The 17969-nt window shown below is 39.1% G+C and overlaps 1 protein-coding gene across 1 annotated transcript; it reads left to right on the top strand.

Annotated features, from left to right (window-relative positions):
- Nucleotides 1-1811: 1811 nt before the first annotated feature.
- Nucleotides 1812-17962, top strand: scin (scinderin). The gene is made up of 16 exons (XM_074686137.1): nt 1812-2110; nt 9629-9783; nt 10240-10401; nt 10504-10653; nt 11034-11126; nt 11206-11338; nt 11454-11542; nt 11641-11856; nt 12256-12377; nt 12984-13074; nt 13361-13531; nt 13619-13796; nt 15568-15689; nt 15969-16046; nt 16129-16189; nt 16538-17962. The coding sequence occupies exons 1-16, from the start codon at nt 1918-1920 to the stop codon at nt 16699-16701; spliced, it is 2178 nt and encodes a 725-aa protein (XP_074542238.1). The 5' UTR covers nt 1812-1917; the 3' UTR covers nt 16702-17962.
- The last annotated feature ends 7 nt before the right edge of the window (nt 17963-17969 follow it).

Raw genomic sequence — 17969 nt, 5'->3', positions numbered from 1 at the left:
GATCTGGTTCACTGTGCTCACAAAGGGATGGACAGGGTCAGGTAGGCTGGGGACTTTATACCAGGTTCAGTTGGTACTAAGGAGCCCAAAGTGTGCCAAGAAAATCTTCCGTACACCATTGCACCACCACCAGCAGCCTGAACCATTGATACAAGGCAGGATGGATCCATGCTTTCATGTTGTTGATGCCAAATTCTGACCCTACCATCCGAAAGTTGCAGCAGAAATCAAAATTCCTCAGACTAATATTCTATTGTCCAATTTTGGTGAGCCTGTGCCAATTGTAGCCTCAGTTTCCTGTTCTTAGCTGACAGGAGGGTTACCCAGTGTAGTCTTCTGCTGCTGTAGCTCATCTGCCTCAAGGTTGGATGTGTTGTGTGTTCAGAGATGCTCTTCTGCAGGCCTGGATTATAACGAGTGGTAGTTTGAGTTACTGTTGCCTTTCTATCATTTCCAACCTGTCTTTCCGTTCTCCTCTGACCTCTGGCATCAAAAAGGCATTTTGGCCCACAGAACTGCTGCTCACTGGATATTTTCTCTTTTTGGACCATTCTCTGTAAACCCTAGAGATGGTTGTTGGTAAACACCCCAGTAGATCAGCAGTTTGAGTGGCACCCAGACCAACAACCATGCCATGTTCAAAGTCACTTAAATCACCTGTCTTCTTCATTCTGATGATGTCTGAACTTCAGTACCTCCAATTCACCATGTCTCCATGCCTTAATGAGTGAGTGAGTGAGTTGCTGCCATGTGATTGGCTAATTGGATATTTGGGTTAAGGAGCAGTTGAACAGGTGTATCTCAGAAAGTGGCTGGTTTTATCTTATCCACGTGTTTAAACCTGCTAGGGCATCTATTTAAACATATAGCTTCTTCCATCTTAATGTCACTAAATTTGATCTCTAATTATTTTTTACATGTTTCAAATTTCACATTATGAGTCCCTCGTGAACAAGTGGACAGTTTCCTGTTGTCCTTTTAGGTGGGATCAGGATCCAGGACTTAACAGTTAACGCCAGAAGGGCGGGAGGCAGGTCCAGAGATTGGTGACTATACCCCCACCCCCTGGATGTCATTAGCCACCCCAGATCCTGAGTCATGATTGGTTATTTGTCTTGTCAGGTAAGGTATCTGTTAAATCTGTTACAACAAGCTGCAAACATTCTTTACCCTGGATGTTTTTTTGATTGGCAGTGTGGTTTTTACTGTTACAATTCTTTTGCCAATAAATTTGTCAGCATCTGTACAGTTCCCCTAAAAGATCCAGATCTTCTGAGGAATTGGCGTAGACCAAACTGACACAAGAAGGTAAATATTAGATATTCATCAGGTGTGCTCAAACAGCACTAGTTTGAGTGATATTGTTCCTCTGTGTCTGCTGGATGTGTCAACAGTCAGTGTTTGCTGAGGAGTTAGTGGTGACTCTTTCACCAGGGAGTATTTTTAGACCGCTGTCGATGTTGCCTAAAAGAGTTTATTGATGCAGTTTTAATCAATGCATGCATGTCTGATTCCCTTGGAACCAGATTTCTATGTCGATTAAATATTAAACATTTATTCAACATGTCTGAGTGATTCTGCAGTGTGTCTGTTTGTGTTTCTAAATCCAGTTTTTGACTTAATTTCTTTAAAACTGGGGAAAATCAAAGGCATCAGCGTGTATTTGCATGTGTGCTGAAAGGCTTCATTCATGCATGTGTGTTTCAGGATGCTGCAGCGTGTGGACACACCCACTATGTGTGTGGGGGTGTGTGTACAGGCTGTATGAAAGCAGAAGTGGAAAATCAGCTGCACACACTCACTCACTCACTCAGTCTGTGAGGAACAGAGCGTCAGTGTGTTCTGCTCTCAGCTGTCATACCTTCTTCTCCTCATCTTCATCACTCCGAGCCTCACACCAAACGCATTTTTAAAAAAATGGTCCTTCATCACAAAGAGTTCACCACCGCTGGGAAGGTGGACGGCCTGCAGATCTGGAGGATCGAGAACCTGGAGCTGGTTCCAGTTCCAGAGAGTTTGCACGGGAACTTTTACAGCGGAGACGCTTATGTGATCCTGAGCACGGTCAAGCAGAGAGACAACTTCTTCTACCACCTGCACTACTGGCTCGGTAAGAGAGGACAGGATTCTGTTGTATAAAACCCTGAAATTAAGAAAAGTCAGATTATCGAACGGAAAAACATCCAGAATAGGTGAGTGATCTGAAAAGAAAAGTTGCAAAGATGAATCCTGTTGTCCAGTAACTTGGGCGCTGGAGGGATTACTGTGTTTGGAAAAGAGATTACTGTCAAAGCTTTTACTCTGAAAACAAACCACAGATGAGTGATGAGGCCAAACATCAAGATAAAATGAAATAAGTAGGCTTTTTTATTTTAATTTACGTTTGGAGAATGATGTGGAAATGATGTAAATAAGATCGGCTCTCAGGTTTGATTCTGGGTGTTAAAGGACACTGAAGAGAAGAAATGTTTTAAGACAAAAATAAAAACAAAGAATCTCTGAATTAATTCATTTTCAACTTTTTTAATAGTGGAAAAACAAATCTCATAATAATCTTATGACAGACCTTTAAGCAGCTGTAGTCATCTCTGCTGAGTGTTGATTTGCTGGCACTGGGGTGTCGTTTGAACACACTGTGTAGATGTTTGTGGTTTAGCAGGAAGAGCTCTCACTGATTCAAAAGGACGCCTTTTTCATCCTACTAATCTTATACCACATCAAAGGATGATGGGATTGTGTATCTCTTTTCACTTCCAATTTAGATTATTAATCCATGATAAACCATTTTGGAAGCTTTATGTTCAGCAGTTTGCAGCTGCATTTCGCTGGATGGAAACGGTTGTCTTGTTCTTGTAAAACTGCCAAAACTTGTTGCGTCTACTTTTAAGTCTGATGAACCACAAAGGTGTTTTAAATATACCTTTACTCCTTGGATGCTGTTCATCATGGAGTTAGCTGATGATAATCTAGCGAACGTTCCTCACTTACAGACAAATAATCTCTGATATATCACTAAAGTCATTTGTTTGGAAAAAATCATCTGGTTGAGCTGCCTCACTCAAAGAAAAGTCTGGACAAACCTGTCAACCTGCCTCCTGCACTGGAAACTCAACACTATTTTCCTATTCCTTACATTTTATTCCCAGAGTGGAGCAAAGACAAAACCTCAAACATCCTCCTTGTATTTTTCTGCTACTTGGCCTTTGGTAGTCTTCAGTAAGTGGTGGAGAATACACTTCTTTCACATTCGAGCTTAAACAGGAAGTGATGAAGATAAAGTTCTGCAGTCAGAGATTTTCATCACGTCTGTCTGTGAAGAAGGACACGGAGCTTCCTCAGCTGCGTGACAGCAAAATAACGTGACTGAAAAACCAAAAAGATTATCCTTGTGCAATCATACAGGGTCAGACGGTCAGAGAGTATTAGGCCGAGACCATGAACAATTGAATAAATAAATAAATAAATAAATAAAAAGTTGGACAGGCAAAGAAATAGATAACCCAACAAAAAGACGAGAGCAGGTGATGTTTGGAAACTTTGTATACAAAACTTTGTATACTCATCGAGATGTTAATAAGTTAACTTTTCACATCTGTGCCAGACATTAAAAAACCCCATCAACTCAAAAAGGAACAACTTTTTGACATCATTACCGTAAAGAAAAAATATATCTCTCCACCAAAACTGAAAGCTCAACTTTATTTTCAATCAACCTTAGTTTAAACATTTTTACTTCAGTTCAAACATAGAACTAAAAGTGTAAAATTTTTGATTAAAATGACAAAAAAAAGAAAAAAAAAAATGTTATGATGCTTAAAGTTTGACAGAAAAAGGAAAGAAAAAAAAACAGATTTATGCTATTTTATTCTGAGTAATTCTAACGCTAAGGATGGGAAGAAAATAAAAAATAAGTTTCACCAGCATGTTGAGAAAAAGTCTGTGGTTGCAAAGTTTTGACCTTCGATTAACAAGCTGCTTTCAAGGCAAAGCTGCTACATTTATCTCTGTTTCTTACAGGTCTGCAGTCAAAAAAGATTACTTGAATTTCAGATATCCACATGATGAGAACAGGAAGAGAAGACATCTCAAGTCAATCACCTCTGTTACATCCTTAAAAAGCTGTCAGCAGATAGCATTGCTAGTTAGCAATGTAGCATCCGTTGACATGAGTCACCTTTGACACAGTCAACTTTAATCTGGACCTTTGCACTCAACAATACAAACAGCTGCAGTGAGATAGAGTACAGAGCAGGCCTTGATGCTTTTCTCCGTGTTTTCTGTGCGTCTGGATGATCAGTTGGCTTTCTGTTTAAAAATAGACACAAAGATCAGGTAGAGCTTGTTAGATTACAAAAAAATATTCTGCACCTCCAAATTTAGTTTTGACTAATTCTTGAAGTGCAAAAAGCAGAAGCATCCAGCACCTGTCTGTTAATGTTGATTATCCTAAACTTTGTGTGCTAATGAAGCTGAAACCTCTGGCTTTATGAAGATTAGTGCGCTGAAAATTGCAGTCCCCTCAGTGCCCACTTGAGGCTGGCTCAAAAGCAACAAAAGCCCTGTACACAGCCATTATGAAGAAGAAGCCTATCATTGTGCAGAAATGAACATGTTTACAGCCTGTTTGAAAAGAAGAAAAACATTCTGGTCTGATAGGCTTTTTCCTCTATCAGCACACAGCGTACTGGCAGGTTTTGTATCACACATTCACTTTGAGTTATTAAGGTCAAGAGTTTTGCGTAATGAGGGGAGTTGCTAACTTGACTGAAGCACGCTGTGGCTGTTAGCAAAGAGGCTAATTAAAGCCCCCACTATCTGATCAACCAGATTAAGTTGAGGCAGCATTTCCAGTACGACACTGCCGGAGATACGCTTCAAGACTCTGCTTCAGAAACATATGGGGGTCTATAAAAACCCTGAGATGCAAAACAGACAAAAGACATCTTCCACTTCCTTTTTTCTTAGGTCTTGTTTTTCCTCTATGAACTTCTACAAAGATGACTCATCTAATTCCAGAAATATAGAGTATATCACATAAAAAAAAATTCAAAACACAAGCCAAAGTTGACTGTCCTCTGTGTTTGTGTGTGTGTGTGTGTGTGTGTGTGTGTGTGTGTGTGTGTGTGTGTGTGTGTGTGTGTGTGTGTGTGTGTGTGTGTGTGTGTGTGTTGACTTTTCCAGTTTGTCGACTCGTCATTTAGTGACTCTTGGCATGCTCTCAGTCACTGACAACAGACTGACAATTTACTCTTCAAGCTGTTTTTACTGTGTCCACATGGAAACATGATCACACTGACCAACCTGTGTGTGTTTTCTCTGTAAAATCACCACCACATACACACAGACACTAACACATACAAACACAGACACACACACACTGCTCAGTGTTACAGTAAGCAGTATCAAAACACTGGAATACTTGTGTTATTCATCAGTGGACCTGAAATGAAAAGGTTACTGTAGTTGCAAATCTTCCATAACAAATTATAAACTTCTGGTAAAACGAGAAATACCAGCGGCTTTATTTTGTTTAGAATGTGTAGTATTAACAGAGAGCATAATGCTTCACATATCAAACATAAACAACAAACAAATGACCAAAATACAAAGCCAAAAAATTTTAGAATACAAGAAAGATTTAACAAAACAGCATTGGCTAAAAAAGAAATACCTATTAAAACTTAAGAATATACTTTGGTTAACCTCATAAGATTAAAAGTTTGAGGCAGAAGATGTTTTGATATATATAAAATGAATGTTAAAAATTACAAAGTGGGAAAAAAAAGAATAATGCTAGTCTTCCTCCAAGTGAAAAAAAATACTGTGTTTTAAACAGAAAAGATGACATAACTGTGCCGCACTTAAACAACCTTACTGCAGAAATGCAGAGAGAAGCTGCTTCTTCAAACTTGTTCTTTCACGTCTGTAGGCGAATAATTCAACCAGCGAAACCAGTGGATAACCTCTCATGACATTTCAAACCTGCCAAACTGTGACATAACAGGAAACTAATGCAAGTCTTTCAAAATGCTTTGAATAACAAATCATGTAATACTTGAAGTTTAAAAAAAAGTGATCTAAAAACAGACAAAGCCTTTTCTGGATTTATTGATTTCTAGAAGCTCTTCTTCAAAGGTTACTTGGACTAAAAAGATTCCTAAAGTCATTACAAGAGACAACATGACAGGGAATGATACAGCATTACATGACACAATACAGTGCTACATTGTCATCACAATATATTATGACAACAGAATAGAATAGAACTTTATTGTCACTGTAACAAGTACAACGAAATTGAAGTCACAACAGCAATCAAGAAAACAAAAGTAAGAAAGTGTATGGAAAATGCAAAAAGGTCCATAAGAAAATAGATGACAGTTTGTCCATCATTCTCCAGTTCAGCCAGCCTCCACCTCCACAGGGTCCAGGATTGAGCCTTATCAGTCATGCTCCATCTCTGTCTCCTGGATCCTGTCTGCTCACAGCAGGTGAAGCTCTTCCAATGTGGCGTTGGTGTCTAATGTTAGCTCCCTTAGCCATGTCTGTGAATAGCATGATGCTACTGTGCCCTCTGGTATTCCCTCTGTTGCTGGGTTAGCACAGCTAGCTCTTCCATCTTATTGGAGATAGATCTTACGTTCCCAATAACGATGGATGGAAGGACAGGTCCATGTCGTCACTTCTTAGCTCACACCTGAGAACCAGCACGTTGTCCTCACCTCCTTCTCCTCACCTTGTGGGAAGACATCAGGCCTTACACCAGTTAGCATTGACATGCTACAGGCTACAAACAGCTGAGTTCACATGTAAACAATGCAGCCATGGTTACATGTAGGATCTCCAGACAAACAGAGGAGGGGACCCTTGATGATGTTGAGAAAGCTCTGTTGCAGATGAATGATCAAAGAATAATACCATCTTGTTATAGTAGAAAAAAAATACTTGTGGTAGTGGCAACAGAAAGTGATAGTTTCAACTTTATTTGAAACTTGGATCATAAAACAGTAATATAGTGAGAATGAAGAATATCAACTAAACCCAAACTTATTTTCTCACTTAAGGGCTTTCTGAGAAAAACGCAGGCCATATCATAACTTATTCTACATACAAAACAAAATAACACAATACAATATAAAACTGTATGTAGGATAGGTAATAGGATACAAAAAGATGTGATACGATACAATATGTATGTTATGGTACAATACACAACATTACACTGAGCTAGGATATGATCCGATACATAATGATGAAGTACGTATAGAACAGGACACAATATATTATATATACAACATGGCATTGGGAATACAACATTACAATACAATGAGATACAATTGGATTTGACATAATTTTATGCAATGAGAGGACAGCGTTTAAAACAACGTATTATGACAGGAAATGAAATGTTATGACCTTATGACACAACACTTTGTGATGTGTCAAGATAGATACATCAGACCCAGTATGGTAAGATTGGAAATGGCATCACACGATACTGAAGAGTTTGATGGTACAGGGTATTGTACAGCACAATGTAATGCACATGCCATATGAGATGATACATTGAAACACAACTCAAGACAATGCTGCTCAACATGATAGCATGTGATGAAAGACATAGTATGATACTGTACTGCAGCCTGACTTAACATGACAAAATATGACAAAATGCAACACACACAATACACTTTGTCATGCACCAACAGTTGTGCAAACATTGTATGGAGATTCAGTGGCAGATTTGAAGTACAGAGATGACAGTTGGTCGGTGTGAGCGGGGTCAGCAGAAAGCTCTCTGCTTTTACACAAACTGCATGTTAAGTGTTTTCTTATGTTGTGGTCGAAAGCTACAGGAAGGATGTCCATTTGCATGTCTTATGGGAACGATTTATGCTGATGGGTTCAGAGAGTAGATCTTAGTGGTATTGACTTTCCACTCAGAGAAGAAGAGTGGGAGTGTTAGTTCTGCAGGAAGGAGTTGCACTCACTGATTGAGATAATCAAACTTTAGCACATTTTACAGTTTTGTGCCTTACATTAGTGATAATAAAGGTGCTCTGTCCATTTGAGGGAACAGGGGAACAGTTTTGTGGTGTCTTGAGGCTGTGAGACTATCTGTTATGTAAGAGCAATGATTGTTTCCCAGTTATTTCCCCGGTGAGCCTCTTTGGTATCTTTCTTCATTGGCTGTTGTGTGATCACGGCTCATTACAAGAACAGAATCAGGTCTTATAATATTAATTCTTTCTCTTCTTCTCTGAGGGCTCAGTCAAACTACAGTGTGCTGTGTTCTCATATAAAATCAATGAGTTCTTCCTGATCGTGAGTCCAGCACAGACAGCAGATAAAAGTCTGAGCAGTATTCATCCTGTCATTACATCACTCCACATCCTTGGACCTTTGTTCTCAGGTCAGGGTGCTGGGCTCTTGAGCCGCCTGAATCTGCTTCTGCTGTCTTTCAAAACACATTTTTAACTCAAGTTATTATTATTACACCTGCACTTCCAGTAGAGCCAAAGAACAGCTAAACAACAGTGTGAAGAGAGACACAGCCTAACACACCAATACATTTCAATACATTAACACAATTTCTTTTTATAAAATCGAAATGTAGTTTCCATTTTTTTTTTTCATACGTTATCAGTCCTAAAAATTTAACATCAGTCACTCTTCCAATGTGAAAAAAATTTACAACTAAGCTAATTTGATAGTCCCTTACCCAAAACCAAAAATCATTTAGTTTTATTCCAGCTCATGGAAAATATATTCATTCAGTCATTATCAAACCACATTTTAAGTTCAACCTTTTCTGTCACTTTGATACCAATGATTAACTCTGAATACCTCCAAGAACAAAAAATGCATGGTGTTACCTTTATACAAAATAAATCTGAAAAAATGTTTGACACGTGCCATTAAAATAAAGGTTAAACAGTTTTGTGCCTAAAACCCTTGTAGATTAATAAAAAATATAGCAATGACAACACGTCATGTGTTAAAAGTGAAAAATGACAAATGTACTCTCTGTTTGAATTTGATTCCACCAACATGTTTCACTGGCTGAAGACTGAAAAAGTTTGTTAATATAAATAATAAGCAGCAGGTGAGTAACATGATGAGGTCTAAAGAGGACACTCCAGAAAGGCTCTCAGATGTAACTAAAGGAAGAGGTTCACCTCTCCGTGAAAGACTGTGTGAGCAAATTGTTCAACAATTTCAGAATAATGTTCATCAAAGAAGAGTATTAGTGTATTCCACTAAAAGATTTTGATAGACAGGAGAAATTGGTGAAAACCAACACTGCAGTAAGATATCTCTGATATTTGGTTGAAGCAGGAAACTAGTGCATGTCTTCAACACTGAATGTTAGGAGCATTTCGACTGACACTGGAAAGAGAACAGTGTGTTTTTCCTTAGTGTCCTCATTTCTCTCTTTTTGACAGAAAGCTAGTGTGCAGCTATGGAAAACAACTTATGAAGGGGTATTTATATTTCTGTTTAACTTTCCTTCTTGGTCACACTTTTATTCCGTTGACTTATTTCAGATGAAAGCATGACTAATGTTTCTTCTCTTTATGCTTACCCGGTTACATGTCTTTTCCTCTGCCTCATCTTATTTTTAAAGGGAAGGAGTGCAGCCAGGATGAAAGCACTGCAGCAGCCATCTTTACCGTTCAGCTTGACGACTACCTGGGTGGAAAACCGGTCCAGTACAGAGAACTGCAGGGGGTTGAATCTACAGCCTTTACCAGCTACTTCAAGGGAGGAATCACGTACAAAGTACGGGTCAAAATAATCTCTAGGTCTAAAACTGGAGTAATGTGATGGAGAAACATCTGGTCACCAGACCAGACACTCAAACCATCAACCCAAACTGTTGGGTCTTTAAGGCAGGCCGTACCAGGCTGTAAACGTGGTAACTTCAGCTTTAAGCATGGAAATTTTAACATGGTGTTAAATGAGAAGTGATCCACTTTTAGTGAACTTTTCCAACAAGCACATGGCAGTGGTCTGAAAACTGGAAACAGGGGGACATATTGAATATAATGAACAAAAAGTGAATTTGGCTTTTAAGAGAAGTAACGATATAAGCTAAAAACATCAAATTATCCTGAAAAATTAAAAACCATATTAAAAAGTTGAGGTCTTTTGCCTCATGGGACAAGAGAAGAAGTCAGAGGCTGGAGTAAATAGACGAAATGGATGAAAAAGATTCACAGTGTTTCTTCTCCTCAGACAGGGGGCGTAGCCTCAGGTTTCCATCATGTGATCACCAATGACCTTTCAGCACGGAGACTCCTCCACATTAAGGGTCGGCGAGTTGTCAGGGCAACGCAGGTCCCTCTCACCTGGTCCAGCTTCAACAGCGGGGACTGCTTCATCGTGGACCTGGGAGACGTAAGACCTCTAGTTTTTGATGTTCACAGAGGGAGATGATCAAATTGGATAATCTCCAACACTGTTTTAATGTGATACTGATTCCTTGTGTGCTAACTGTAGAAGATCTACCAGTGGTGTGGATCCAAGTGCAACAAGTTTGAGCGCCTGAAGGCAACGCAGGTGGCCAGAGGGATCCGGGACAATGAGAGGAACGCCCGTGCAGAGCTGGTGGTTGTAGAGGAAGGAAGTGAACCCTTTGCATTGATTGATGTGAGTTATTTTAAAAGGTTCTCTTTTGGACATGTTATATGTATTGGAATCATGCATCTGTCCAATGCCTCACTCTGCTCTTTTGCTCCTCTGAGTGAGGAGGAGGTCTCCAACCTGTCCTCTTGATCCTAAACCTACCAGCATACTGCAGACCATCTTACCTAAAATCAATCCTGCAGGTTTTATAAATCATTATGATCTCCTGAAGATGTCCATCATCTTGTCTGTGGTATGGTTTTGGTTTTCCACAGTGGGGGCTGTGCTGTCCTGCAGATGGAAACAGATGGTGTAATGTTACTTATTCCTGTGGGTTTGTGGTATAACTTGAATCAGAAGTAGATGCATTAAGGATATGTAATGTGAATTTTTTATACTAACAGGTTCTTGGTGCAAAGCCGGAGCTTTCAGAGGGAGATGATGATGACGATACAAAAGCAGACGTGTCCAACAGGAAAATGGCCAAACTATACATGGTACAGCCTATTTGCAACACATCTAGCAATTTTTCTTTGAAAACAGCTGCTGAGTCATTTCCATGTCTCTATGTTATAGGTTTCTGATGCAACAGGATCCATGAAAGTGACCGTCGTGAAGGAGGAGAACCCTTTCCTCCAGACTGACCTGATCTCAGAGGAGTGCTTCATCCTGGATCACGGTCAAAACAAGATGATCTTTGTTTGGAAAGGTAATCAGAAAGCTACACCTGACCGTTCCAGGATCTGCTTTCATTGCTTTGTTGTGCAGCAGGTTGTGTGGGTTTGTCATGTCAACATCACTCTGGTCTGGTTTGTGACCATCAGGGCACAAAGCCAACCCCAGCGAGAGAAAGGAGGCGATGAAAACAGCCGAGGGCTTCATCAAACAGATGGGCTACCCTGCGAACACACAGGTTAACTTTCACTCTCGTTATCAAAAAAATATGTAATGATTTTACTAAAGTCTTTCAGTGAGTGCAGGGTGATAGCTTCAATCCTGTTGGTCCTGCAGATCCAGGTGCTGCCAGAAGGCGGAGAGACCCCCATGTTTAAGCAGTTCTTCTTGGGCTGGAGAGACCGGGACCAGAGTGAGGGTTTTGGAAAGGTGTTTGTCACAGAGAGGATTGCAAGGATCCAGCAGGTGGAGTTTGATGTTTCAAAGCTACACGAGTCCCATCAGATGGCAGCACAGTACAACATGGTGGACGATGGGAGTGGAGACACACAGGTGACTAAGTAGCCTTCAAGCTAACCAGGCTGACATTGTTGTTAACATTTTTAAAGGTGCATTAAGGTGACTTTAATGTTATGAGAACTTCCCTTATACCTGCTTCATATTTTTAACACATTATATAACATTAGTACAGAGTGTAAGAAATGAGTGTTGGTCATGGGTTGGCCTTAACTCCACACAAACCACCCAGCGGTTAAGTCCAGAGACTGAATTATTGGCTTAGATGACACCTATCAGACAGCTTGGAACATGTTTATACCTTCTTTGTATTTAGACATTTTAACATGGAGCTCTATGGGAACTGTCTCAATATTAACCTGCCTCCAGTGGAAACAGGAGGAACTGCAGTTTGGCCAATACACCAGATCTGATGCTAAACTTCTTTTCTGTTAGATCTGGAGGGTTGAGAGCAGCGGCAGAGTTCGTGTTGACCCAAAAAGTTATGGTCAGTTCTATGGCGGCGACTGTTACATTATCCTGTACACGTATGGGCAGAGACAGATCATCTACACCTGGTAAGACTCTGCGCAGTCACTAAAACAGTTGTCTGCTTTACTCTCTGACATATCAATATGTGTTTCTGTTTTCATACTGTGAGGGCATTTAAACTGCCATCATTATGTTTAATGAATGTTTATTTTTATCTTTACATATTAACTATTTAAGAGAGTAAATCATTTTGATGAATTTTCACTAATAAAGTTAGCAGTTGGCCACATGGCTAAGTTTTTAGCTCTTCTTATTTTTGAAATCACATAAACTAATTTCATCAGCCTCAAATCAGGATTATTTAACATTTTTGTATTAACTAAGCAAACAATACAAAAGCACTTTAATAGATCCAGTAGGTAAAGAGCTGTGAGTTTTGTTTTGTTTTTTAAATGTAACACTCCAGTATTCACTTTGTTTCGTCTCTGTTTTGGTCTCCACCAGTATGTTCCAAAAGTTAGCATGTGGCTTCTTTTTTTGGTGTTTGGTAATCAGCAGATAATGTTTACAAACTGAAACAACAGACTAACAACAACCCAAAGCTAAATGTTAATCTGATAAATGAGTGTAAAAACTGAAGATCTTGATCATGTTTGCTGCTAATCATTGTGTTGTCTGACTCTTACCTGCAGGCAGGGATCAAGCTGCACTCTAGACGAGCTCACAGCCTCAGCCTTTCTCACAGTTCAGCTGGATCGATCACTGGGAGGAAACGCAGTTCAGGTAAAACCAGTGTGAAGTTAAAAATGAAGAGAATGTGCAGAGACAGCCTAAAGGGTTTCATAAATCTGTCCTGGAGTAACCAGGTTTAAATGCTGTGTTACATCAAAAGGAACAACCCTGTGTTAAGTGAAACTCTTGATGAGGGAGGACAGTATGTTCACATATATCTGATACAGCGCTAGCTGTAAAAACCTGAAAATGACTGAAAATAAGTCTGAGGCAACAAATATCTTTTTCTTTAACCTAAAATGACTGTCTGTAAAGGTTTCTGTGTCTGTATCTCCAGGTCAGAGTGTGTCAGGGAAAAGAACCTCCTCATCTCCTGAGTCTCTTCAAATCTAAACCCCTCATAGTTTATAAGAATGGTACGTCCCGACATGAAGGTCAGGCTCCCACCCCTGAAACCCAGCTGTTTCAGGTCCGACGGAACCTGGGCACCACCACCAGGATCGCTGAGGTCAGGATTATTTCTTTTTTACTGCAGAAGGTAAATTGTGACAGTTTTATCATAACAATAAGATGTTAAACATGATGTCTGAAACAGGTGGATGCTACTGCAGCCAGTCTGAACTCTAACGACGCCTTCCTGCTGAAGATGCCAGGTGGGCGGGGCTACCTGTGGATGGGAAAAGGAGTGAGCGACGAGGAGTTAAAAGGAGCAGAGTACATGAGCAAAGAGCTGAACTGCAGCAGTAAACGCATCACTGAGGGAAATGAACCAGGTCAGCAACTGTGTTGGGTTAATTGAAAATCTGAAGGGTTATTCTGATGAATTTAAAACCTTTCACATCTTATCTCAGTTTCTGTTGGTAGAGTATATGGTATAGAGAGTGTCCACTATGAGGGATTCACTGTTATTTTTTGTGATACAGATAAAAATAAAAATGTGCTCCTATCACTCGGGCCAGGAATATAACATATATTGAATTTAACACATTTGTTTTTCAAACAAGTAGATTATGCAAACCCAAGGGTGGGGGAGGCTAAAATTTAGTGATTAAGATATCTACAAATTAATATTTCACAAACTAACTGAAGTCACTTTTGTGAGCACACACAAAGTCATTGTCATTTATTTCTGTCACACTGAATGGTAGCTCTCCTGTGCTACAATATTACTGTGAAAACTAAAATCAAAACAAGATTTTATGTTTTATTTTTAGTTTAAACATGTCTTTTTAAGATTAGACTACAGTAATGCTGTATTTTCAGATATAAAAGACAAAAATTAGGCCCAAATTGCTTGTAAAAAGTAAAATAAACAAACAAATGGTGTAAAAAAAATTGACACCTTTCATGAAATATACCAGTGTCTTTGTACAAAAAAAATAAATTAATTCTTGCTACTTTTGGCTGGTTGTTTTGCCCTTAACAAGTAATTAATGCATCATTTTTGTATTCAATATCCTGGAATAAGACATTTTTCCAGTCTTGTCAGGTGAATGTAGTTTACATTAAATCTAAAAACAAAATATCTACTAAGAATAACATGTAAAGATTTGAATAGATTTCAGTTTTTGCAGTGAATGTTGTCTGCAGAGACTGTGGATGGTGATCCAAACACACAATTACCTAAATCCTCAGTCTTCGACCTGGGAGAAAGTTTCTAATTTAAAGCTGTAAACTTTTTTTCTTTTTTTCTTTTTTTCATCAACTGTTTAAGTATCAGTTCTCTTTGACTACCTCTCTGCATTTCTCAATTAAGCATTTCATTGCCCGTTCTTTTAGTGATGCTAATGCTAGCTGCAGATATCACAAATTTATTGTGATGATGACTTTTCAGGTAACTTCACATATTTGTCCTGGGGAGTTTTCCCTTCCTGTCTGCACAGAAGTTACCTTTCTCTGAAACAATGAGGAACTTAAATTTACCCAAGATTCATCTAGTAACAATTAGAAATGTGGAGCTGAGGTGGGCTATAACTTGCTACTTGTCATTTAACTCAGGTGTGCTCCTTATAATGTAGACTTATGCATAAGTCTCAGCCTTCTTTATAATTAAAAAGGATGAGTTCGTCAAGTTTTCATCCATGCACAGTCATAACAAAGAGCTAAATAAACACGAAATGTTTTTTTCAGTCAGTCTGTAACAGAAACCAAACTGACTTCCCTTGGCCCTGGGGACAGCCTCAAGTAGACATCAAAGGAACTGCATTTCTTTCTGCTTTTCAGCATGATAGCATGACTTTGTTAATCTGAAATCATGCGTCTGCAGAGGCATGTTGAGGAGTGACTCAAGAGGAAATCAGTGCTGAGGTTTTTAAATTAGAATCACACTTTTGGTTGAAATTAGAATCTTATAAGTGAGATTTTTCCTGGTTTTACATTTGTAATCTAAGGTTAGATGTCAGCCAGAATCGTCGCTTGTCTGAAGTTAATCTCGTAACTTTTCCTACTGACTTGCTTGTTCCTCGTGCTGCTTCTTCCCTGCTTTACACAGTTTGTGCATTATTTATAGATATCTGTGTGGTGTGGGTTTTTTTTTTTTTCCAGCCGACTTCTGGGCAGCATTAGGAGGAAAGGCTGCATATCAGACCTCAGAGAGATTAGAGAGTTCGACCCTGACTCATCCCCCTCGCCTGTTTGGATGTTCCAATAGGACAGGCAGGTTTATCGTAAGTGTCTAATCCAGGTCATTAAAACCTTTTTATAATAAAATATAATAACATCTGTGTCTGCAGTGGGAATATTACACATTGGAGTCAGCTGCTCTGTCATATCTCCTTTCTCCCAATGATCCTCATTAGAGCTTCTGTTTTGTTTATTCTCAGATAGTTAGTCTAATAATCTGAAACTCATCCCCCACAGCGCAACAGCTAGCTGATATCCTTCTCAAATGTTCACTGGAGTCTAACAGAGAGTTGACCATGATCAGTGTTTTTTGTGGGATGCAGATCGAGGAGGTTCCAGGAGAGTTCACTCAGGATGACCTGGCTGAAGATGACGTGATGCTGCTGGATGTTTGGGATCAGGTATGCTGAGGCTGTAATTTCTGTTAAATCATGTCTGAAGAAAGTAAACGTTCGCTCTCACACACGTGACTCTCTACTGAAGGTGTTTGTCTGGATTGGTAAGGACGCCAACGAGGTGGAGAGGACTGAATCTGTCAAATCTGGTGAGCTTTTTAGATTGACTTATGCATGAATAAAATTTCTTTGATGGCATAAATCTGTTGGTGTGTTTATATACAGTAAGTGGAATTAAATGTGTGAAATGCATAAAAAAAAAACTCAATTTGCTGCATCAGATTTTCACCCAACAGGACAAGGGTGTAGCACCACATTTACTCATAAACTTCACAAATGACTGATTAACTTACATGTCATCATTCCTGATGATGTCCAAAGATCTCCTATATCCAGGTCTCCAGCCCTGTGATGGAAACATGTAATATCTCTTTCCTGCCACATGAGGTCAGCACTTACACATGAAACAGCAGCTTAATTCACTTCTCTCTCTGCAGCCAAACAGTACGTGGAGTCAGACCCAAGCGGGCGAGACCCTCAGACCCCTCTGGTGGTGGTGAAACAGGGGCACGAGCCCCCCACCTTCACGGGCTGGTTCCTGGCCTGGGATCCCTCCCACTGGGGCTCTGTGTCCAAAAGTATGCAGGCCCTGCATCTGTAGATCAACAGGAGGAATTCATCATGCTTTTTATTCATCAGTGCAATGAAAAAGAAATTCTGTGTATCTGTTTTTCTTTTTTTTTACTTTACTTGTGATTTTAATTAACCTTGATTTATCACATGTCATTGTTTTTGTTTTGTACCTGAAAGTCTGGTGACTGTTGTAGATTGTCTGAATGTTGGCACAAAAGAAAACACCGAGACGCACTGCTGTTTGAAATACTTCATCTTTTGCTTTTTGTATGATGGTTTTATAAATCAGTTGTTTGCATGCAAAAATAAATTTGGGCTTATGTTGAATTCTTTATGTTATTGTTGGGAGGAAAGAAAATCATCATGTCTTTTCAGATGTTTCGCTACACCTGCAGTAATATCAGTCATTTTTCAACAAGTGAGTGAGTCGACAAAGCAAGATTTCATATCAGCCTGTGAATGTAATAAAGAGATTTATGCACATTTAAAGCTTGCTTGTTCCAAACTCTGGGGGTTTCAAATTCAGATTACCTCGTCTCTCCCTTGGCTGCTAATGCCACAAAGAGAGGCTCCTGCCTGGAATCAAACCAGGATCATTTCTTCTTAGAGGTTTAGTCTGCTTAGTCCTTTGAGTGATTTCACAGAGTCAAACGTGATAACTTAAAGATAAAACAAAGTCATAAAGTAAAGCCTTTCCCTATTCGTTTTTGTGGCCTCTTTTGCCATCTCATCAACAATTACATGCAACATTAATAAGGGCAGGAACCCATTAAAAAATAAATAAATAAATAATTCCCTCATCATTTGAATTCTGTAAATTGTTTGTATTATGTAAATCAAAATGTCTCTTAACTAACTGTGGATGAACTTGAATTATGGAGAAGTACTATTTTTTTTCTTCTCCTCAGTAGTAAGTTATTTTATGTTTAATACCACCACCAACACTGCGCTGTGTGTACAAAAGCCAAAAACTCAAACTCATTAAAAGGCATGTTAAATAACTTCATTACAGAACGATCAAACCAATAAGCAGAAAAATAACTTTGGAGAAAGAAAAATAGTGCATTTGAAAATAAAGAATGACATCTATTCCTGCTGGGAATTTTAACTTAAGGAAGTCAATAGTGATTAAAAATTAAAGTAAAACACAGAAAATATCTTCTACTTAAGCACCTCTTCATCACCAGTTATTGAAATAAAGCCAGTGCCATAGTTTTATTTTATTTTAAGGTACAATCAACATTACAAGAGCAGCACATTTATACAAAAAATAACTACAAAATGAAAATAACAATA

This window comes from Halichoeres trimaculatus, unplaced genomic scaffold, assembly GCF_033239565.1.
Source record: "Halichoeres trimaculatus isolate MK-OKI-2021-1 unplaced genomic scaffold, fHalTri1.1 fHalTri1_scaffold_14, whole genome shotgun sequence".
NCBI lineage: Eukaryota > Metazoa > Chordata > Actinopteri > Labriformes > Labridae > Halichoeres > Halichoeres trimaculatus.
The sequence above is the reverse complement of the archived record's forward strand: the minus strand, read 5'-3'. Positions and strand labels throughout refer to the sequence as shown.